Raw genomic sequence first — 25,454 nt, 5'->3', positions numbered from 1 at the left:
TTTTCATAAGCCTTTCATTAACCCCAGTCAAAGTATTTACTTTTGCTAATTCTTTTTGGAGGAAAATATTGTTTAACAGCAACGAAGTAGATTCTTTTCATCAATGAGTTCCCCAATGCACTATATATATAAATGATGATGAAACAACTGTGTGATTGGTCTAACTCCTTATTTAAACTGAATTAAACTAGCTGAAATTAATCGGCTTTGTCAAGCCTGAAACCTGCTCATTGCTGCTCACGGCTTTAATGTTGGGCGACTGAGCTGCTCCCTTCTGTAAAAACAACTGCAAATTGCCGCTTGCAGCTGTATTTATTATTATTATATGATGTCTTATGCCATGGCTCAAATTGTCGGTGCTGTAATTGAGGGCTAAAAAAACAATCTTCGAAGGCCACGCCCCTCACACTGTAAATCCAGTGGACTTTAAATTTGGCACACTATCCCAGCTCAATGTGCTCTACAAAAAAACCTCTTGGACCATAAAACACCACCGTGATGGATTTTTTGCCAATTTGCATAAAGTGAAAAACAGTAAAGTGACATCTACCTTTTGGATTTTGACTGCATCAACACCAAATTTTTTATAAAGCATCGCAGGCCTGAGCAACACAGTTCTATTATGAATGGGCAAAATGGGTCCAAAAACAAGCCATTCTGCCGAATGGGTGCCCAGGACATCATGTGTATAAATATGCATGAAAATTTACTGTAAAATGCATTTTTATTATTAAGCAAAGTGTCCTGCACATTGATCTAATTGCAAATTTAAGATATGTAATTTAAGGTTAAGATATATTTAAAACATAATCTAGAGCACTGAAATAATAGCATTTGTTACCTGTCCCCGCTCTCTAACACTACACTTTACTGTTAAATATGGAGATAAAAATCCTTCAGAAATCTTCAGAAATTATTGTGTAACTCTATGCTTTTCTAATATTTTTTCTTCATATGAAATTTGTAATATTTTAGTTAAAATACACATTTCCCTAGGTTTTCACTCAGTGCTGTTACCCTAACACATTCCCCCAATCTGAAAAATTTGGAACATTCCACAAGTCACATGTTCAACAGGAAATTGCATCGTGTAGATCTTCTGAACACCATAAAAAGACCAAAAGTAAGTTCTCTCATTAACTTTTATGTGTATTTAATGATATTGTAAGTATGATTGATAACATCATTGTCAACATACTGTCCCGTTACCTAAATTAATTCTTAGTTGCTATTTGTTTATTTTAAAAATACAAATTTTTGGTAAATCACTAGAATGTGCTCAGTGTCTTCATGCTATTGGCATGGAAGCCATGTGGCTATATTTCATGTATTTGCTAAATCTGGTTTATTGATTTATTATTGTGAATATTGATAATACAGTATAGTATAATAATATTCACCTGATTTTTAAGTTTAAATTTGGAATGACTGAAGTTGTTGAAATTTAAGCTCAGTTTTACAATGTGAATGCCAAACCTACAGGGAGCCAATCCACCACTAAGCTTCTTAGAAAAGGTCAAGCAAGTTTGCAATTCTAATTAAAACAGTATTTGATGTAGTTTTTGCAACTCAACCATTTAGTATTTTGTAGACCAGAAGATTTTCAAGTTAATTTTAGTTATTGGTAGTCAGTGCAGAGATCTAAGGACTTATGTTATAAATTCAGCTTTTTGTCTTTGTTGTCTTTCTTACCTTTTGTAGAAGAAGATGCAAAGAACCCACATGGTGCGGGAGCCAGAAACACTCACCCATGGCATGCTGAAGGGGAAGAAGTGAGCCATACCTGCCAACCTCTCTATCTCCCCTCTCACCCACCTTCCCTCTCTCTCCCTCTTTCTGTGAAATGTATTATCCTTCAGAAATGTTGTGTTTTCTGAAATGTGTTTTGTGAAATGTTGTTTTCTGAAATATGTTTTGTGAAATGTTGCTGGGTTTTGACCCTCAGGGCCACCGTACACTTCCCTTCAACACAGAAATCTCATACACAGGCACACAGAACATGCACACACGGCCATGCACACTCACACACACACCACAAAAGAACACACACAGATACACATGAAAACACACACACATAGACGCATGCACAATCACACGCATGCACATACAGACACATATTTCTCTAACCCAATGCTCATTCCTGTTACTAAATTGTTGGGTTTTTTTTTTTCAAAATATAGAGATGAATCACTATTTTATTCAGTTAAGTTGACCCATCATTAACCAATTGTTTAATAAAGTGCATGATAAAAAATTGAAAGACTTGGCTTAGGAAAAACTTAGGAAAAATTGGCTTTGCAGTTTTTAGAAAAATACAACTTGTGTGCATATATATTGATTTTTTTAGTTACAAATATCAAATATTTGAACATGTAACTAACCATTGCTTTAAAACAAACACTTTCTTTAGGGCAAAACTAAGGACTTGGTTGACATGCTTTTAAACATTCTTTTTAAATGACACATGAGTTTTGGCAACAGGTCTAAGAAAAATGCAACCATCTTCTGCTTAGAAACCTTGTGAAAAACGGAATAAAGCTGCCTGAGATTGACCAATACACATTTTGAATTGTTAAATGTGTGTTATCAGATTCAGTGTTGAAAAAAAAAATTATGTTTCATTTGGAAGAGTTACCACAAGCAATGGACACCCATTTGGCAGAATGGCTCCACCGAGGGTATGGCTTTGCAGGAAATTGGATTTGTCCAATTTGTCCAATCATCATAAATCTTGGTAGAAAAATTCAGTCCTTATTTAGGAATAGGCGTACCAAAGCATTTTGAACCCTACCTATAGGGGTAGCCATAAGTACCAAAAAGTTACAAAAGCAGACAGAATTTTACCAGTATTTGTGCACATGATCTTGGGGCAAGTATTAACCAATAATCTGAAGTTCCCTATTGATTGGTCCATGTGGGCGTGGTATTTTCCTCATTATCTGCCATTTTATGTCTTTGCTCAATTTGCAGCGAGCTGTTACATCTATGGTAAAAACACAAAGCGTGTGTACCTTTCCTCATAAATGCATGGGAAATATGAAACCTAAAAATGGTTAAAAATCTATAATCATAATTCATGACTGATGTTAAAAAGAAGAAACACAGTTCATAAAAGTAGACACTGTACAGTACCCATTTAACTGCTTTTGGATTATAGTGGCATGTGGTCATAAATAATGCATACTTAACCTAAAATAATGCCCCGTTGTTATACAGGTTAGGTTTTGGAATTCCAAGAAGATACCTTGGATCTTGGATTCTGAATTCTCTCCTTACCAAAGGAGATGGCGAGCCTCTATTAGCAATTCATCTACCCAGAGAAGAAGACACCTTTCCTTCACCCCCTTATCTGGTGATACCAGTGTAGTAGGACTGTGTTAAAAGCTGACAATCCCTTTGCTTTTATTATCAGATGCACTCAGAACTATGAACTTACAGTATCTCTGAATTGAAACAAGAATTAAAACTAACTGAACTTGATCTAATTCTAAATAGACTGACTACAATTAAAGACTGAGGAAGCATGAATATACCAAAGAACTGAAATTTGTTACACAATTAGGACCATTGTTTCATAGGAACCACTAAGAGGTTGAACTGGCTTAGGTTATATCTGTTATTGGATTTAACAGCAGATGTATGGGTTTTGTATAAGCCTACAGTGAAACTGTTCTTTGCACTTGAAACAAGGTTTTCTGTTCATAATGCCAGTTTAGGCTGTATACATTTTTTTTTTTTTACATTTTCTTACAAAAGGAAGGTTTTAATACCATATTACTCTGAACCTACCCTCTGGCTCCAGCTACTGATCGAGTCCTTCACTCATCTTCAACCCCTCCTTACAATCTTAGACACTGGTCCAATTTCATTTAACTACCTGTGGCCACTAAGCAGGTTACAATGTTGCACTGTAGATTAGTGATACCATTTTTTGGATTAATCATGGTGAACATATTTGAGTATTTTAAAACTACACAGTTACTCTGAGTGTAAATTCATCAACATGATATTCCCCAATTTAAGATTATTGGGAAATGTCAGTCAGCTTTCATTAAAGACAGCAACTTGTTGCTGCTTGCTGCTTTAATTTTGGCGATTGAGCTGTTTCCTTCTGTCGAGCGCAAAAAGGTTAGAACCCCCAAAAAGCCATATTTTCTACTTTAATTTTGTTTTATTTTCACAACATCTGTTGTGCACATATGTCTTTCTCCTTGTATGTGTGAACATATACTTTATGTCTGTCTTTTTGGAGTACTTTGGTGCAAAACCTTTTTAAATGCTATATAAATAAAAAACTTGAAATTTGAAAATGAATCTAAAATTCTAGTAATGTTAATAGAAAGTAATAGGAAACACAAAGAAATGTTACATAAACTTTGAACTTTACACTGCACAAATACTAATAACACGTATGCACATGTTCAACAGGATTATTAAAAGTAATCTAAAACAATATACAAAATTAAATCTGTCTGTCTAATCATGTGGTTTTACCTGCAGTAGTGACGCTCCAAGCAGACAGACAGACTCCCAGATAAAGCACAGTTTTCATAGATGCCATGTTAGTACAACCCCAAATCCGTTCTCCTTCGCTCCTTGATCTTGTTCAAACTATCTAACACCAGGAAAAGTAGCTGGAAATCGAACCTTCCTCTGGATTCAAGCTGCTCAGACTGAGGGTGGTGTCTGTTCAGTAGGACAAAGGGTGGGAGCTGCAGATGGGGGAACAAGGGGACTGTTCAGGGTTCCGCCTGTTTCAGCATGCTGATCCCTCCCACATGCCTGCCTGCTGATGGGGGATTCTGCAACGATTTGTTCAGTTTGAACTCCTCCTGATTAAGCATATGAATGTCCATGGGCTGACACACCAAACCCCTTTCAAGCTTGGATGGTCTCGCTCTGTAACTGTCTAATGTGTAAACACACAGAAACATGAGTAATTAGTTAAGAATCACCCTGACAAGAACCAAATTGTTGATTCTTCCTTAGTAGGAAGGAGATTCTCCACACCATGCTGCTCATGTATAATGCTCATGTATGACATTTAATATGCTTCATCCCAAGCTGCCCAGTACAAGTTCTGTACTGGCTTTTAGTTCATCAGGAAATTGAATTCCCTCTTTCTAATCTCACACAGCAACACTGGAGAAAAAGTATATGGAGATATTAAATAACTTGATAAGGGATGTCAACGCTTTTACCCATAATTAAGGATGTACATTTTGAAAAGGGTTGCTCATAGTGATGAGCCCACAGAGAATGCTGCAGTTTCCGTCTGCTTTTTAATGACTTTCAGCTTGTTGTTTTGGCTTTCCCACAAACTTTTCTTTCATCAACCTGGTTTCAAGCAGCAGCATGCAGCTGTTGTCAGTGAGAAAGCTCTGACAAAGCTCAAGGCAGACACAGTTAGAGACTAGCTGGTGAACATAGTGGAGTATTTACCAGCTAAAGAGAGCAAAATTTAGAACTAAATACACATAGATATTTTTTTCAGGAGTTGGTGGAGACCAAGACAGAGTCTAAAACGAGAGTGAATTTTGGATTTATATTAATTTGATGGACACTACATTACACCAAATGAATGATAATGCTATGTGTCTGATGAATGTGTAAATAGGCAAATGTTTGCAAACACCCCATAACAACTTTTTTAGGTGGTAATATGAATAAGTATATGTGTTTAAATCTTGTTTTAATGCAGTTTTAAACAGACTGTAGGGATTTTTGTGCAAAAATGACAATGAAGCCATTTGGGTTGTAGAAGTTGCCTCAGTGTTGCCCCACAATAGTAAACTCACGTTACAAGTTCAGTATCCAATCTACAAAAATATTAAACCACTATTCCAAAATGTTCAAGTTGAATTAACAATTAGTTCAAGAGAAACTGCAAATTTTAAAATCTTAGGGCAGGTGGGGTAAACTATTTTTTGATACTTAAATAATTTTCAGTAAGAATTAAGTATTTTATTTAGTTATGAAAACTTAAATATTTGATTAATGTTTTATGTTATTTTTTGTATTCATCCCATTAACATTAATGGAAATAATGAAAAACCATTCCAATGTTTTTTACATTTACTCTATAAAATCCTTCAAACTTTGTTGAAAGAAAGTGAAGTTAACAAATTCTGTTACATATTTGAAATATTACTTTCGACTTTAGCTGCCCTCTGCTCTCCATGTAATATCCCCATGGGACAGGACAGCAGGGAAGGGAGCAAAGGAATGTGGGACTAAAGAAAATGAAAGACCACAGCTAAAGCAGTATGTATTTAGGATACTTGTGGGAATTAGTGACGCCTGTTAATTCATCTGTTTAAGGTAATGGCATTTGGATTGATCAGAGAGCTGCAGTAAACATATGGGAACTATTTAGAAAGATATAATGGCATTGAGCAACTCTGTGGGAACATTGCATCAATGTGTGTCATTTTGGGGGAAGTCTCCTGGTAGTAATTAGAAACCATCTGACTGTTCTTGTTGGACCTTGCCTCAACACATACACAGAAACTCAGAGAAACACACACACGCAACACACACAGAGAGACAGAATGAGACACTATATTTGTATCACTCCACCCTGTCCCCTAAAAAAATTACACTAATATAAAGCTTGTTTGTATATATACTTTATATATATATGTGTGTGTGTGTATCTAAGTGTTTGAGTAGCCTAAACCTCATAACAGGTGGGACACAGGCTATGCTGTCACAATGCTGAGCTTTATACACACATCCTTGGCCCCCTCCATATAACATCACACTTCCTGGATTGGAAAAAATGTTGCTAGTGAGCATATTCCAGGCAGCAATTATGTTTCATCCAAAATTAATATAGTTCGATAGAAATTCATTTTTTAAGTTGGGTTTGAGAATGCTGCATTAGACTGCCTCACTGTGCTGAAACCAATGACAAATTAGAAAAACTAAAGGCTAGAAAAAAACTAGCTACAGCAGTTGTTGTTTACCTCATCAGAACGATGAAGTGTTAATAACTGTTCCCAACAGCCTTGAAGGCAGAGTGAAAATCCAACTGTCATAGAACAGCAGGGGTTCTTCTAAGTTCAGTGGAGATCTGGGGCTTAGCCCTTAAATGTTTGAATAAGTCTTGGGTCACGCTTCAATTGATAAATATTGCAAATAAATAAGTATTGTATATTGTTATTATTATTTTTATTATTATTACTTCAAACACAGTTAAATCTTGAAAATCAGCGTTTGCCTCCTTTAACATATGTGAAACATATTAAAACATATTTATATGTTAAACAATGTATAAGAAACTCATCCTAACCTGTAATCTGACATTTTATTTCACTTTATTGATTTGAGGTGGTGTACCTTATGGAAGAAAAATTTCAATGAGCAAAATCAACATACTTTTAAGTAAACCTCCAAGAAACACATTAGTCAAAGTTTTATGTCAAACATAACAAAATGTTGAAATGGGCAGGACAACTGTCACTAGAGGCAATTTCAACGCTTCAGGGTCAATATAATCATCATTAAAAAGGATGAGGTGGCATCTGTTACCTTATGCAACTTTATGAGTCATTTTCAAGAGTAACTTAACACCCTGTTTTATCTTGAAAAAAACAATTTAGCTCTGACACACTGGCACTGTAACAGTGACTTCAGTCCCTGTGTCTCCACTGTCACCAGGATGTTGGTTCAGAACAGTTTTTAACTGCTAGCTAAGGTTAGAGAGGCTCCAGCAGAAGCACAGGCAGAGGAGTGATGGATGTGGGTATATGAATGAATGTTAGAAAGAATGTAAAATTTCCACAAGCACTGTAACACTGATCAACACTGTAAACTACGACCTTACAAGTAGTAGTGGTACTTACACTACTGTAGTATTTCTACTACAACTTCTCTTCATTTTGTTTCATTTCATGATGGACACCTGGCAGTGTACCAAACCGATGGTAAATGCAGCATATATGTATGCATACATGTATAACTTAAAATTTTCTTTGTAATGATAAACAGCCCATGTAATTATATACACCATGAAGCTGATAACAAGAACATCTTCCATTATTTACATGCTGTGTTTTTTTCATTGTTCCACCTATATGACCACCTTAACATCAACAGGCAAACAAGTCATGGTCATGTGACACTTGAACAGCATGAAAAGAAGCCAGTCAGCCTGTCACCACATGTTTCTGGTTTCAGCTGAGATGTGGGAGCTGTGTAGGGGAACAGAGAGGAGGGGCAGAACTCTGTCCTGAGACTGAGAAATTATTCCAGCATGGTGTGGGAGGACTTTACCCACCCATCTATAAAACCTGAAAAGTCCCTGGATGGTCTAATGCAGAATCAGAGGCATCCTGACCCTGACATTTTAAAGTAAATATAATTTAATATGAATGAGGTTATTTATTGCATTACCACGGAAAAGGTAAAGATCATGAAATAACAGTTGTGGTGCTGCAGATGAAACCGAGAGACAGCTGCTTCAGATTAGTGAGGAATTTGCTTTATTGCCAATCATAGATCCTTTCCTAAAGGCAAACATTTGGAGGAGTTTATTGTTTTAATGAGGAACACTGTGGTCCAGGAAGTATAGTGCATCATCAACAAGAGAAAATTAAAGGTGCAAGCACCGTTGGTCGGGCCCTTGCACTGTCGTGCACATCAGGAGAGCTGGTGGGATGCTGTGCACTTTCGCAACCCTTGGAGACCAGTCAATCTGGTCAATCCGCTGGAACGAGTACATCAAACTATAAAATATGACCTTTCCTGTAACCAGTATGTGGTGCTATGACTATAACTGAGTATTGGCATGAAAAAGTCTTCAGGCATCAAAAATGTAACATTTGGGGCAGATGGGGCAATGTATATTTGAGTTACAAAAACTGTTTCATGGCAAAACATGGAAATTCACCATGCCGCCACAGACGAAATAGCGACTTAGCATCACGAATGTCTTCAGATTAGACAGACTACATATGATGATGATCTGATTAATTTTCTAGGAGGAGTTTGTTAAAGTATAATGGCTGTAAATGGAAAATTGCACAGTAAAGTTTTTTCGAAGTCTTGGGATTTTACATCTGGCTACAGAATTTCATACATGTAGGAGATATGTACTGTGATGGCTACTTCATTGACATTTTGTAGGGCGCGTTACCGAGCCAATTTCTCACACCCAATCCATATCAGATATCAATTTCCACAACATCTGACACTCATGCCAGGTTTTGTGAATTTTGGAGCATCTCTACCCCCTGAACAACAACTTCCTGCTTCATGGTGAAACAACGAAATTTGCCGCCAGGACAACGCCGTTCAATGACAACTCATGACACAAATAAGCAAGTGGTTGACATAGTAAGTTATGTTTAACTCACTGGTTTTGTATCCGACAATCATGCATATCCAGAGCCATGTCATACGACCTGCATTAGCAGTAGCTGCCACTCCCCCCATGGGCTCAAATTGCAAGGGACCCATCAACGCTGCTTGCAGCTTTAAATATTATTATTATTATTATTATGACAAATAATCACATTTCTGAGGGCCTTAATGTGCTCAACTCACAACACTTGTGACAATCATGGCCAATCACATTAACTACTTTCATCCCCTTTAAGCAAAGGGCTCTCCCCGTTATGTTGCAGTGATAGTTTGGGAATCTTGTGGAGCATTTTCTCAGAAGAAACTTATTACTGTCTGGAAACTGCAGATCTTTACTTACACATACAGCAGCTCAAACATCCTGTCAAAATCAGATGATGTCTCCCTTTTTAAATTGAATTAACATTTTTGGACTGAAGATGGATTGACAGTGACAACATCACTCCAGTTAGTGACTGCAGATTGATCAGGCACCTGCTGGCTTCAGACAGCCTTAAAGAGACTCACCACAGTAAGGGAAAGGTCGTCAGACTGCTTACTAACTTTCATGATTACAGAGCTGGTAAGACTCAACCATTCTTCTTTAGTCTGGCAGGCATTAATGCTATGATTGGAATTAAACTTTTATTCTGCGTGATCATATGTCAGCTGGCTGGACAATGTACAATAAAAATGGAAAGACTAGCAAAACATTAAGGAAGGGGTTCGTGAGAATTTAGGGAGGTTTATATGGTATCACCAAAAAAAGTGTCCAAAATATTACAGAACACAGGGGTGTTGACCCACATGTCAACCTGCTCCAAACAGTGTTACACTGAATGAGAGTGTTGGCTGTTCAAGACAGTTGTACATTTACAATGGGTTTACTGGGTTTACTTCCTTCTTTGCATGAACAACAATGCAATAACTAAAGTATATACACTTTAAGTAACTAGTGTCTTCATAACAAGTAAGAATAATTCAGTACCCAACACAATCTAATCACCAATGTCATTAATGAAATGAATTATCAATCTACAACATGCCTATTTAAACAAAGTATTGCTTATATTAGTTGTTTTATATAACATTTATCTTTATCACATCTTGCATGGAAAAAATAGAATTCTAAGACCAGGTCACTATCGTAAAGCCATAAAGCTAGTACGCTCAATGTGCTTTGGGGGTCTAGCATTAGTTGGCTGATTTATTTTCTAACACACATAACCATAAAAACACAAAAACATAGCAACACAAATGAATAAAACATAACATGAAAATATATTGTGCACTTTTCCTCTCCTACACCTCAGCAGCAAAGAGTAGTCTTTGATGAGTATAGGCTTCTTTACATTTACCCTAGGCTTAGTTCCTGCTGGGCAAGGCTTACAGCACCACTCGACATGACAAAGCCACTATGTGATAGTGGCTCAAATGAATATCACCCTAAAGGTACTTATGCTGCTCATGCTGGGCCCACAGAGCATGCTCTTTAGTGTCCTTCTGCAGCCAAAGCAGTTGTGAACATACACTTCTGAGACTTCCGCCAGCCAAGCCAGCATGAATGAATGAATGTGATAATATTTTCTTCTAGACTTTGCAAATGTTACTGGACCAAACGGATCAAACTCTGATAATAAAAAGTCATTTTGGGGGGTTTGGGACTCAGAAAAATGTATTCACCGTTTTGCAGCGCTAATGATAGCGCTAGATTAAAAAGTGAAGTGTGTTGAAATATTTTACTCTTAATCAAAAAAATGTCCACCTCACTGTGTCACCAAGGAAAAAGTCAGGAGATCATCAAATCAGTATTGTGAGTCAGAGTGGTGGACCAAGTGACCAACATTACTCTCCTGTAAGCATCACTGCTAGAGTGGCTAAAAACAGAGAAAGACAGCCAGAGCTGCTTTATCTGACACTGCATGATCATTCAGCAATGGTTTGACCCTATCTTTGCGCGATTATTTTCCTTTATGTCAAACACATGCATCATACAACCTCATGTTAATGTCAATTGTTGAGTCAAATGGTAGATTTGAATTCTCATAAAGATACACTTTCTGTATACATCCCTAACCCAAAACTGCAATAATCCCTGAAGATTACTTTGAGTTTTGCTGTAAATAAACTGGAAGCACAGACAGCTGTTTTTGATCACCAAGACAAAGAACACAAACACACACACACATAAAAGGAACAAAGTATCATCAGTTATTTGGCAAAAACAAGGAAAATGGCCTGCTCTTACAGCCCACTGACTCACCCTCAGTGATTTGGATCGATGTACCAAAGGCATTTATTTTCTTATATAGAGTATGCATTATTGGTGCATACACTTGTACTGTAGAATACAAAAATGTATTCTTCCATTGGCTTTTAATGCCACCTAATAAGTGCACTGAGCTCCAAACACATTTCCTACATATCTGCATATTTTGTTGTAGTTAACGTTTTGTAAGTACGGGAATTCTACATTTTAATAAGCTGCATTTAAAAATTACCAATTTTCTGAAGCATTTCACTACAAAATTTCCAGAAATCTGTTCTGTGCTGCTGTAAACTGAGTGTACTCCTGTGAGATTTAAGCAGCGCCAGAGCCTTACCTGTTACATTAGGGAAGACAGATACCAAGACAGCAAGTGTTGAGAAACTCAGATCTTTTATGAATAGCCAAAGTTCATATTTCAGTAGAATATCTTCCCAATCTTTAGGTGTTGAAAACTCTGTCAGTGGTATTCATGTAAGGAATGCCAGTTTCCTGGAAGTGTTCTGTATGGGAGGGCTCAACATGCAGTCTCATAAATCCATAAGTGTAGAATGGAAATCTAATAGTCGGCTCACCCAGTCACTCCTGTATTGATGATATATTTCACCTACGCCTGTCAGTCACATGCTGAAAAAATCTGCGCATATTTCTCAGCTTTAGTTTGATTGCAGCAGACTGTTTTAGTAACCACATTACATGTAAACATAACTTCCCAGTCTCTGCTCTGCGAGATTTGGATGCCGTAACCTTGTAGTCATAAATGGCTGTCAGCTGCAGCTGGAGCATACACATCCCAGCCCAAATGTTTTTAGTATTAGTACATATGTATTGGGTAAATACGCTGATGGGGTTTAAAGATAAATTACAGTTTATTACAATTTCTTGTCTTACTTTTTTGGTTTGGGTATTCACATCTATCAGTTATGACAGTACTTACCAAAATAATAGTGCCAGCTCAAAAAGGATCAAACATTGCCTTTCTGCTGGTACTTTTTCAAGTTTGGTATGTACCAGGGGCTCTGTTGTATACACACAAAATGGAGCTTGAAAGATGCGTACGCTACTTTCCACAGAAAAGCTGGGATTTATAAACATAAACGTGATGGAGAATGTGTATACCCATATGGAAATTCTGACCCAGGCGTACAATCATAATGTAGACTGGGGAGATTGGGGACACAGATGGTGAAGTAGTAAACTGAATCAAGATTCTAAATTGATCCTTCTCAAAGGTTTAATTTTACTTCATATCAGACCGATAACCATTTATCAACATTGTGATAAACATTCAGAACCACAGTGTCATATTGTGTTTGTCCTTGTAAGACACTAGTTATGCAATAATCTCCTCTCTGTTTTAAAATCTGAGCCATTTACATCTGTGATTTATCATTAAACTATTATTTAAGTGCTGAGTGCCTGTCGCTTGCTAGTCTCCACATTCCAAAACCCTCAGAGCTCAGAGGAGAGGGTCAGGCCATAGACTACGATGCTCAAGCTTGGTCCCGGGTGGTGCGTGGCAGAATTGCCAAGGGCAATGCCAGGATGCATTAGGTGGCAGATTCCAGAAGGTCCGTCCTGCCTTTCCCTTATATTAACCCCTGAATATCCTGATTTAATTTCATCTCAACCACATTAACTGATGAATTAATCGTAATACTGCATCAAATTTCATCATAAAATTGGAGAAGGAAGTGTTTTTAGATTTCTAACAAAATCTTCTAATACTGGAAATATTTAGCTAACTACAATTTTATTTGGTTTTCAGATATTTTTACAAAATCTCATTAGTGAACATATGACTGCGCTGTCAGGGCAACAGGAGGACAGAGCAAACTAGAGACGCCACGGAGCCGCCGCTCACACTCTGCCTTCTCCAGCCACCTCACCTGACATCTCTCCACCACCTGCACTCATCAACTGTAAAAATGAGAGAATCATCTGTATTAGGCTTTGGAGTCTGCTATTAGTTTTGTTTTGTTTTTCTTGTTTTTTTAGATATTCATTGTGCTGTCTCATTATTTATGTATATTTCTATAGCCTGTAGCTGCTTAACAAATACCAAGTTGTGAGCTTCAGTGTCTCTGTACAGTTCTAAGTGTAAGCATAAGACATGCACGTCCGTGCCTGATCACTCTGTTTAAGCTCAGAAATTGTCCTGTCTGTTGCAGCCATCAGCCCTCAAACTTTGTTTTGTTTGTAACACTGCCTCCATTCTCCACAGGAACATCCTGTATATCAATATTCATGCAGGACTCACACATTTATGGTTAATTATTTTGGGTGGAATATGAGTCTTGACGAAGCGCCCACATTTCCATGTCGACTGTGATGTCTAAATGGAGATATGACTTGCATGTGCACAGTTTTATAAATCTGATCATCATTTTTTGGCATACGCCCTTTACTGTGCACGTAAACTTTTGGTATAGATCCTTCGCACAGTTTTATAAATGAGGTCCCTGATACAAAATCACTTAGTGCCCTGACAAAGTTTAGCTTACTTTAAGCAGTGTCAGTGGTGACTGAGCTTGGGGCTGGCTAGCTGTACCAACCCTGAGTAGCTTACAGCTGTGACCTACAACCCTAAATACTAAACTCTGACTAGACTCAGCTACTGTTCTTTTACAAACCATAGGCAGCACCAGGTCTGGGCTTATGTGGCTGAAGCCTAGAATCTTTTGTAATTCATCACACGAGACTCTTAAAACTAAACCCAGATCATAGTCTGCAAAGGAACTTATGTGTTGTGAACGGAAAGGTTGGAGCAAAGGGCTGACGAAACGGAAAATGTAGCCACTTCTTCCCCTGTGTAGTTTTTTTGTTCAACCCTTGTCAGAGGAACACCATCTGGGAGAGTTTCCCATGACCAGTTCTCATGTCTTGACAGCCAGGCCACAAAAATCAAGCAGATAAAGTAAAAACAATGTGGAACAGCTAACTTTACTCAGAAATAAGCTGTAAAAGCTTTAAAAAGTGTTCACTCAAACATAAACACTGTGTTAGAATGCAAGTCCTGGACATTTAAATATTTCATAAAGCTGAACAACATAACAGACGACACCTCGTTCCTGGCCATAATGATATGGTGATGAACTGTTGAAGTCTCTGTCTTAACAATTACGATAGTAAGAGCATTATTGTTAAGTTTAGGGAAAGTCTATTGAGCTTAGAGAGAACCATAAAAGACACACTTCCCAGGTTGGCACTGAATGTAAATTGTGACCTGCAGAATTGTCAAGTATTGATATAATTCTGTGGGATATTATGCTGGTCTGAGAGCTAATGTGTCAAAGCATTTTGGATTAGATGCCAAAAATTGTGCATAAACGCATATGTTTGCTGCCTTTTTAAAGCGCAACTTCCTTACAGTCTGGTTAGCATGACATTTAGTGAGGCAGCAGAGGCCCAATGAATAAGTGTACCCACGTCAGTCCTACAGTGTAGTTTAGGATTAGGCTGTGTGGGCGGTGTTTGAATTCCTTTGAACAAACTTCTTGTTGGTTCTAGTTCATTCAAACTTGATGATTTCACAAAGCAGCCATCAGCAATCAGTCAGTCAACACCATGACAGATGGTAAACAAACCTCCTGGTTAGTCAAACTTATTTGGAGGAAGAAACAAAGATGAACAGTGAAATGTTTACATTGTTATTAACTGTCATTGAGTGGACACAATTGTTGAACATTGGCTTACAGAAACCCCAACTCTTAGATCAACATACTTCCTTGATTGTGAACTGTTCCCAGCATCTTCTACTGCTTCTCTATTGACTTAAAGAGGGGTTATGCCCATCACTAGGGATTTTTAGCTCCAAACAGAGAACAGCTAATATGGACATGAATGAATAATGAAGACATCAGCATTTCATTCTGATTATTGGGCTAAAAGATAACTCATTTCAACTAGGATATTATTTCATACTTTTGTCTACTAGTTATAGTACTAGTTATCAGTTATGATAAGGGTGTACTCATTCAAATAAAGTTAGATCTGGGAACATGGCTGCACCATTAAAAAGTCCAATAGGTCAAGAATATAGACCAGTCAAACAATCAAGCAGGTTGGAAACAAACCAATAGTTTTTACAAAAGTGAACGCTAATAATCCCTCACTGCACAAGAAAACTGTGCACTCTCAACTGCAGTATGTAGGGTGGTTTGTAGTGGTAGTTGAAGCAGGAAGTGGGTCTGTAAACTATGATGGATGCTTACAACATACAGACAGGATCATAATTTTATGTTCACCTTTGTTTTCCCCACTAAATAAGGTTTACTAACCTGTTGGTTTGCTTCCAACCTGTCAGATCATCTTACTGCTTGTGTTTCTGGACCTGTTAGACTTTTCAGTGACATGTTCCTACATCTCAGGAATGTGATCATTACTGATAGCAATGAAAGACAAAACTATGAAAATAAGGCCTAGGTTCATTCCAAAAAAAAAATCATCACATTTTTATGTGTAAATTTGGAAGTATGAGTTTAGGCTTTGACGTCGTCACTCCCTGCAAGGAAACACCATGGGGTAGGGGTAGAGGAGCGAGAGTCATAACTTTTATACATTTACCACCTAATCAAATGTCTGTAGGGTTTGATTCATACTACAAGATATACATATTACTTCAAGTAAATCCAGTAATGTGATTTAACAGTAAATGTTGAAGACTGCTGTAGTAATGCAAACTTTGTCAGCTCAAAATTTTTCCTCAAAGAGCATGTGAGGAGTTTTCTGCTGTCTTTAGACGATTCAGACTCTCACATAAACAAACCGGCCATGCCAAATGAAGGAGAGTAGAGGTTCTCTTAACCTGAAGTGAGCCATGACCAGAGGTGTTATTATGTTTGGCTTGCAATTTGAAAATGAAATTTGCTGCTCTATTCTGCTTTTTGTGTGTGTGTGAGCGTGAGAGAGAGAGACAGATACAGAGACAGAGAGAGAAAAAAAAAAGAAAAGAAAAAAAAAAAACCTCATGACTGCATCAGATAAACATGACAAGAATGTAGCTGGGCTGTGCTCTTCAAGGGTTCGCCCAAAGAAAAAGAAAGACTTGGGGGTTGAAAAAGAGTCATTGTCAGGGTTTTTTTTTTGTTTTCAAAGTCCCAGAAAAGTTGACATATTTGAGACCTTAACCTGGTAGCCATATTTATCTAATGTTGACTGTAAAATCATCTCAGCCAGTACTTTCAGCCATAATTGTTATAGTGATTTAGCCTTGGACCCAAAGACGCACAACACAGACTAGGAGGCAGGAGCAGGGTTAAATAGGATTGACTGCAGCTGGTGTGATAGATGGTAGGATAATGTTCACCCAAGTCCTTTAGGTTAGGGGGTTGCAGTTTGGCTGGTGCAGGTGGAGCTGAACGTGTTTCAGGGCAGATTGATCCAGTTGGTGATTGGGGTTTGTGGCAGAACTGGACAGGCGATTGGGCAATGATCTACGCGGACAGCAGGAGGCCAGTTCTAAGCGGGTGGTAGAGCTGGACTGGAGTGGGTACGATGATCCGAACTGGAAACAGGCAACGAGAAAGGAGCTGGACTTGAGCGGTTACTGCAGCAGACTGAAGGTATGAACCTGGAGCACAGTGAAACTCAGGGTTAGAAGCATGTATACACACACAGAAAGACTAGACTGGAACTTGGCATTAACATTTGTACAACAAGATAGACCATCTGGCAGAGATTGGAGGAATGAGCCAGGGCTTAAATACTGCAGCTGGGGGAGGAGTTGATGAGTAGATTAGAAGCCTCTGTGCCAATGAGTTGGCAGGAGATGAACCAGGTTGCCAGGCCCAGCTCCAGGCTGACAGGCACACACAGACAGGGAGAACAACGACCTGAGGACAAACTAGCACATAAGTGAGGTTCCCCTCACTTATGTGCTAGTTTGTGTTATCTTCTGTGCTAGCAAAAGATAACACAGGGAACGAGGGAGATAACTAGTCTACCCTATATCCATGACCTACATATCTATTTAAAATGCAATGGAATTAAAAGTAAAACGTTTCGGTATCACTTACAGGCATTAGTCCATAGGTTGTACTTGTAATTTTTACCACTGAAGAAAGACTTTATACCAGAACTGAACAACTGACAAATGTTACCAACTCTGAGCCTGTCAGCCAGGTTAATTCAGCTTTGTCCAGTTCAGAGCCACAGATATTAAAACAATCAACATACAGCAAACAACTTACTCTGAATTACTCATGCATGTTTTCATAAACAAAATTGACATGTTTGTTGAATTCATGATTAGCTCACCACAGTTTTCCTTGTATGAATGTTGTCCAATAATCTTTTATGAAGTTTGTTTGTAAGTAAAATTACATTATTTGGCTCATATATTGTCCATGGCCTCATAATATAACAAGGTATTAAAGCTCATATGGTAAGGGTTCTTCTGTTGTTTGTAAGATGGATCCAACACTGGATCCCAAAACTACATTACTGCTTTTTTCATCACTATAAAAACATATACAACGACACAATTATTTAGGTAAACTCTTCCTCCTACACTAAGCCAAACATTAACAGCAATAAGGTACATAATATTAATACTAATAAGTACTCTATAGTTACTTATTGATTGACCTATTGATTCTCCAAGTCTCTGGAACACTAATGGAGGGATGGGTACCATTCTCCCAAAAGATATTATCTCATTTGGTGTTTTGATTATGGTGATAGAGAGCACTGTCTAACACATCGGTCCAAAATCTCCCACAGGTCTTCAACTGGGTTGAGATCTGGTGACTGCAAAGGCCATAGCGTATGAATCACATCATTTTCATATTCATCAAACAATTCAATGACTCCTCATGCCCTATGATTGGGGCACCATTCCCTTGGAAGATTACACTCCCATCAGGATAGAAATGTTTCATAATAGGATAAAGGTGATCACTAAGAAAAACTTTGTATTTATTTACAAGTGGAGCTAAATCATGCTTGCAAAATGCCCCCCCCCCCACACACACACACTTTAACAGAGCCACCGGATCCCCTCATTGTAGGGGTGCAGCATTTAGGCCTTTACAGCTCTCTTGGTGTAGGGCACACATGTACTTGCCCACTTGTCGAGAATATGGTGAAAGATGACTCATTGGACCATATCACTTTTTTTCCACATCTCTTTAAACCAGTGCCTATGGTCTTTGTTCCACTGAACTCTAAAATGCGCATTCATCTTAGTGGTTTATGCACTGCAACCCAAGTATAATATCCCTCTCTATGTAATTGTCGACAGACTGTTCTTGCTGAAACAGTCTGATCACGTCCTGCATACATTCTCAGTCACCCGAGGAAGAATTGCTCCTCTTTTTTCCCTTACATATCGCACTAATGCACGAGCATCATGGACATCAAATGTGCAATGTCGACCACAATTTCCGACCCTGTTTACTGATGTTTTTCCAGTAGATCTAAATGCAGATGTCACTTTAGTCAGCGTTCCTATTGAAACACTAGCCAGTTCAGTAGTTGATCAGTCTTCCCTCTTCCCTTTGAATTTGTCACCCATCTTAGTACTTACTGAGTAACATATACATATACATATACATATATATATATATCGAGCATCATGGACATCAAATGTGCAATGTCGACCACAATTTCCGACCCTGTTTACTGATGTTTTTCCAGTAGATCTAAATGCAGATGTCACTTTAGTCAGCGTTCCTATTGAAACACTAGCCAGTTCAGTAGTTGATCAGTCTTCCCTCTTCCCTTTTAATTTGTCACCCATCTTAGTACTTACTGAGTAACATATACATATACATATATATATATACATATATATATATATATATATATATATATATATATATATATATACATATATATATATATACATATATATATATATATATATATATATATATATATATATATATATATATATATATATATATATATGTATATATATATATATATATATATATATATATATATATATATATATATATATATATATAGATATAGATATATATATATATATACATACATATATATATATATATATAGATATAGATATATACACAGTCCTAGTTGAAATTATTGGCACCCCTGAATTTTATGTACAGAATTTAGAATATCTTCAGAAATAAATGCAAATTAACCAATTTTGTATAATCAGAATATTTAATAAAGTATCCAAAGTTACCGAACAACAGCATCAAAAAAATGCTTTCATATAGTGAAATAAAAAATACAGACATAAAATATCTGAATGTGGCGCTAAGAAGAAACTCAATGAGAGAAATTTGTGAAGGTTGATGCAGATTGTAGAAAACACCTCGCAAGACATCTAAAGAGTTTCAGGCTGACCTGGATTAATCTGGAGTGTTGGTTTCATTTCGTACCATACACACCACACTAAACCAAGTAGGGCTCCCTAGGCAAAGGCCCAGGAGGACACCACTATTGAAAGAAAGGCACCAAAGGCAAGACTAAAGTTTGCAAAAACGTTTACAGATATTGTCTTGGTCTGATCACATTGATCACATTGTTTCCTTGATGGGAAAGCGCGTTGCCATTTCAAGGAAATGTTCTGCATATGTTCCATCTTTTGTTATGTTTGATGTTGTTCAGATACTTGTCGCACTGCCCAGTTATTTGGCCAAGTGCTTCTGAGCAACACCTTAAACTTAAAACTGCACTTAGAACAGAGCAGCCATGCAAAATGTCATTTGTAATAATACACCACACTTCTTTGTAAAAAACTAGCATATGCAGGTTTTTGTCATGGGTATAATATACATAAAGTGAACACTGGTCATTTTGTGGTGCCAAGTCCATGAACAAAAGGTATGATGTTCTTTTATTGAGTTTCCTCTGCTTGGAATATGCTTCCCATTACATCAGACAGACCAAAAGTCATTTTTCTTTCAAAAAGTAAATAAAACAAAATTTGTTGTTGTTTTTGTGTGGACCCCAGGAAGACTAGTGACCTTTGTGGAGGCTAATGGGGATCAAAAGAAAGAAAGAATGTAGAAAGGGAAATATATTTTAAGTGTTTATGTTTTAAACGAAAATTCAGATTTTTACATCTGGGCCTTATAGCTAGAGTTTTGGCAGCTATATGTCAGTACAATGTTACTCAGTCCTGTCTACGTAGACAGATGTTGGTCTCCCACTTCAGGTCTTGGGAAATCATAGTTCCCAGAAACTTGAAGGTCTCCACAGTTGACATGGGGCTGTTGGATATTGTGAGGGGAAGCAGTGCTGATTGGTGTCTCCTAAGTCCACTGTCATGTCTTAAGTCTTTAGCATGTTTAGCTCCAAGTTTGGAGGTGCAGTCATTGATGTAGAGGGAGAAGAGCAGTGGGGAGTGGACACATCCCTGGGGCGAAACCAGTGCTTAGATGTCCGTATACCAGAGGTGACTTCCCCCAGCCTCACCTGCTGTTTCCTGCCTGTCAGGAAGCTGCTGATCCACTGAGAGATGGCGGGGGATAGAGTGAGCTGGGACAGTTTGGAGGAGAGGATTTCTGGAATGATGGTGTTGAACGTCAAGCTGAGGTCCACAAACAGGATCCTTGCATATGTCCCTGGGTGGTCAAGGTGTTGCAGGATGTAGTGCAGTCCCATGTTTACAGCATCCTCCACTGAGCCTTTTCCCCGGTAGGCAAACTGCAGGAGGTCCAGCAGGTGTCCTGTGACATTCTTCAGGTGGGCCACACCAGTCGTTTAAAGGACTTCACGACCACAGCGACAGGCCTGTAGTCATTCAATCCACTTTCATCTCCTTTGTCAGTAAGTTTTGGGAAGCTATTGTTCAGGAGGTAGAGCGGGTCATTCACTAGCCAGAAAGTCAGTGGCTCAACCCCCTGCAGTTTACCTACCAATCCTTCAGTCCGCATGTCTACGTTTCCTTGGGCAAGATACCTCACCCCAAATTGCCCCTGATGGCTGTGCCATCAGTATCTGTGAGTTTGTGTCTGAATGCGATCTATGAATGTGTGTGTGAATGGGTGAATGTTGCATGTAATGTAAAACGCTTTGAGTGGTCGATAAAACTAGAGAAGTGCTATATATTTGCAGACCATTTACCATTTCTGGTCTGCTTGTACAGGGCTCTATCCCCACTTCTTTAGGCATCCTCTTTGGTCTGATGAAGTCATCTTAGTCTGGCTGTGAACCAGAAGGTCTTGTGCATAAGGTCTTGGTTGGCACACAGTCTTCACATAAGCTGATTTATGATGTCACAGTGTCAGTCAGGTCGTCCAGGTTGCTAGTTCCAGCTTCAAAAACACTCTAATTGGTTCAGTAAACACTCTTACAGTTCCTGCTTTGCCTCCCTGGTCCATTTCTTCACTGTTTTCACCACAGTCTTTGCAGATAAATAGTTTTTGCCTACAGGTCGGAATAAGATGAACCAAGCAGTGATCAGAGTGCCCCAAAGCTGCCCGGGTAACAGAGCTATATGCATCTTTAAGGATTGTGTAGCAGTGGTCCAGTGTGTTATTATCTCTGGTGGGACAGTTAATATGCTGTCTATATTTTGGTTGTTCATGGTTTAATTTTGCTCTGTTTAAGTCACCAAGGATTATGAAAAGTGAGCCCGTATGTTTTTGTTTCAAGCTGGTTATCTAGTCGGCCAGGGTTTGCAGTGCAACATTTACGCTGGCCTGGGGTGAGATGTAAACACTGAGCAGGATGATGGAGGAAAACTGCTGTGGTGTATAAAATGTCTTGCATTTTATGAACAATGTCTCCAAGTTCTGGCTTCAGTATTTATTTAGTACTGTGATATCTCACAGAAATGCCACTGGCTTTCATTTTCCCTGATAGCTCCGTTACGTGGTCCGCTCAGTGTAGACAGTCCAAAGTCAAAAAGATGTAATCCACTGTTGGGGATAGATTCTCTGAGCCAGGTTTCAGTGATTCAATGGCAGCAGAACATGCAAAGTCCTTGTTTGTCCTGTTGAGGAGAAGCAGCTTGTCCACTTTGATGGGTAAGGACTGGAGATTCGCGAGGTGAATTCGAGGGAGTGCAGTGCAAAGTTTGCATGTTTTCCCTGTCCCTGCGTGTTTTTCACGCATGGGTAGATATATAATTCCATTCTCAAATTATCAATTTATTAGTACATTAAATCACTGACAATGTCCAAAGTTATAAAATGCTCGTGACACTACACTACTCAGGGATTCTAACAAATCAAAACATTATGCACCTCTGCTTTCTGCATATGTGATTAAGGTATAGTTTTTTTTAACAGTTGTATTTTTCTGTAAGTTCTACTTCCATCATTATAATTACCTTCTGAGGTTTTCCATATCAAGTTCACTTTCCCATGTTTTTAATGGTTTCACTCTTTCAAACTGTACACTTGTCGTCATTTTGATTCCTCTTGAATACATTCAGCAGAACATGCATGAGATGCTGACTCTGGTCTTCCTTATTGTTAACTCTTTGCATATCCCGAGGAAGAAAACAAAACATGAAACCCTAACCCAGTAGTAACCCACTCACAGGGCAGTCAGGATGTTATGAAAGCTCAGCTCACCTAAACAATGCTCCATTCCAACTTCAACATCAGACACCAGCTCAACAGCATAAGAATAACAAGATGTGTTACATGATATGTTGGTACTGGTACCCACATCACCAGCTTAAAACACATGCCAATATAAACTTGTTCAGTTACAGCTAATTTTTTCATTACTGTTGAAGTTCAGGACCCATATTCATCAAACTTCTGAGAATTAGATTATTATTTTTAGGTTATTATTTGAGAGTGCTCCAAAGGACAAAAATTATTTAACAAGGATTTAAGACTGAAAAAAGAAAACTCTTCATATAATTATTTTAACACTGTCTCATGACTGAATCATGACTGTCATCTCCTGTTATCTGTACAAAGAGCTCAGACAGATCCAAAGGCTGTGAAAACAGTTCAGTTTAGAGGTGAATCAGAGGAGCCTTAATGACCAAATTGAATATATACAAGAATTGAATCACATGCAACAAAGGGACCTGATGTTATCAGCTGATAAAACAGATTGTAGTCAACTGAGAGTGATGACCACCAGCATATGAGTAGGACCATTATTTCATAAGACCATGACAGTTTCTCTGTGTTTGCTGCACTCTTGCGGCTGCTCAGTGTCCTAAACAAGGTCTGGCATGCCAAATCACTGATCCCTTATTTTTCTACAATTTTCTTTCATTGTTTTAATTTTCCTTCACTGTTTGACTCTGTGTTGTAGCTCTGTGTAGCCATCTGGTCCACCTTTTGGTCTCTAACCTCTGACTCCAGCTCCCTCTGAATGGCCTCCTTGGTTTGTCCAACAAGCATTTGTTTCCATTTTTTAAAGTATTGGTTGTCCTGCTCCATACAGATGCAATAGTAAAATGGTGATTACTGTTGTTGTGTTTTTTTTCTAGTCGTCCTTCTTGAGATGTGACGTCACATCTGCTTTACCAGTCATGATCGACAGCCCTGCTGCCGACTCCTGAAAGTACCTGTACCTGAGTAACATGTAGTGTCACCTCCTTAGCAGAGCCCAAATTTTAGTTCACAATCTCATCCTGAGTGAAAGATGAGTGAAGTACAGTAACAAAAAACATGATTTACTCTGACAGAGTGTGGAGACATTTAACATTGACTGGCTTTGTTCCATCAACCATCCAAGTCAGCAATGCTATACCAGTGGGCCAGCAGTGACAGGGTCTTACTTTGTGAAAACCAACTAAACCCCTGGTATGAAGTAAGCAGCCCCTTTTACTGTGTTATCCTGTTTAATGGAAATCTAAGTATCCCATGATGTATCCTTCTGAACACAGTTGTTCACAACAAGGCTTGGCAACTAGCATAAATGGAGTGCAGCAATTAGACATACTTTTCCTGCTGTGAAATGCCAAAATACCTACCTTGAAAAAGGCCCATAATTATACTACCTTATAAATAGTAACTTATAGTACAGTTGAGGCCGTACTTTGTGCATTATTACATAGAAAAAGGCAGGCAGTGACTTGAGACACATCTTTATTAACATTTAGAAGGGTATGTGTGACAGCATCCGCCTTATCAATTTGGATGTCACAATTTGTTATTTCTTAAGTTGTTTTTGAGTATTTAGAGTGACTTTTTGTTAAAATAAGCTTTCATCAAAATAAACATGGGGTTATAAGAGATTTTTATAAACTTCTGTCTTCACCTTGCTTGTCAACAATTGGCTTTCTTAATTGTCTGTCAGAATTGATTATTTTAGGAAATTTAAATGTCAGTTGTCTTGATCATTCTTCTTCAGATAATAAAAAAGTATTTGGTAGTCTAAATGAAACTCATCTTATTACAGAACCTACCAAGGTTGCTCAAACATAGACTGGATACTCGTTGCTCACCCAGAGAGGAGGATTATTAAGTCAGGGGTGCTATCTGATTGTTTCAGTGACCATTCTGTTATTTTGTTGTTTGGAATATTAAGATCAACCATCTTACTCCACGATACATATTGCGACACAGTGGGATAGGATTCAGCTTTTACCCTATGTTGAACATGAATCGAGTTTATTAAAGTTATTGATGGACATACCCCTTGGAAAACAATGAAAATTAAAAGGTACATATTTATTATGGATTTGTTCAGATCTGATAAGTCTTTTCAAACTTAGAGATAAGGGCTTGGCTTGTATGCTTCCCTGCTGAATGGGAAGCATACAAGCATTCAAAACCAACACTAGGAGTGCTACGTCCAGCTATTATAAGAATAGTCTTTCTCAAGATTTTCCTAATCCTAAACAGTTTTGGAATAGGAGGAAAAGTACCGTAAGTCCCAGTAAAAGGTTTGTTGCACGGATCTGAATTAATGATGAGGCAGTCTGTGACCCTACCATTATCTC

At 38.1% G+C, this 25,454-nt stretch overlaps 1 protein-coding gene across 2 annotated transcripts in view; it reads right to left on the bottom strand.

Annotated features, from left to right (window-relative positions):
* The window catches only part of LOC120798828 (tissue factor-like), a 34,781-nt gene extending 30,102 nt beyond the window's left edge, over positions 1-4,679 (bottom strand). For both annotated transcript variants that reach the window (XM_040143518.1, XM_040143519.1), the window contains exon 1: positions 4,495-4,679. In XM_040143518.1, coding sequence (XP_039999452.1) covers positions 4,495-4,561 — 67 coding nt within the window. In that variant the 5' untranslated portion in view covers positions 4,562-4,679. The remainder of the gene's footprint in view (positions 1-4,494) is intronic.
* Positions 4,680-25,454: the final 20,775 nt, after the last annotated feature.

The sequence above is a fragment of the Xiphias gladius genome, chromosome 14 (assembly GCF_016859285.1).
Source record: "Xiphias gladius isolate SHS-SW01 ecotype Sanya breed wild chromosome 14, ASM1685928v1, whole genome shotgun sequence".
Classification (NCBI taxonomy): domain Eukaryota; kingdom Metazoa; phylum Chordata; class Actinopteri; order Istiophoriformes; family Xiphiidae; genus Xiphias; species Xiphias gladius.
This window is presented reverse-complemented; position numbering and strand designations above follow the sequence as displayed.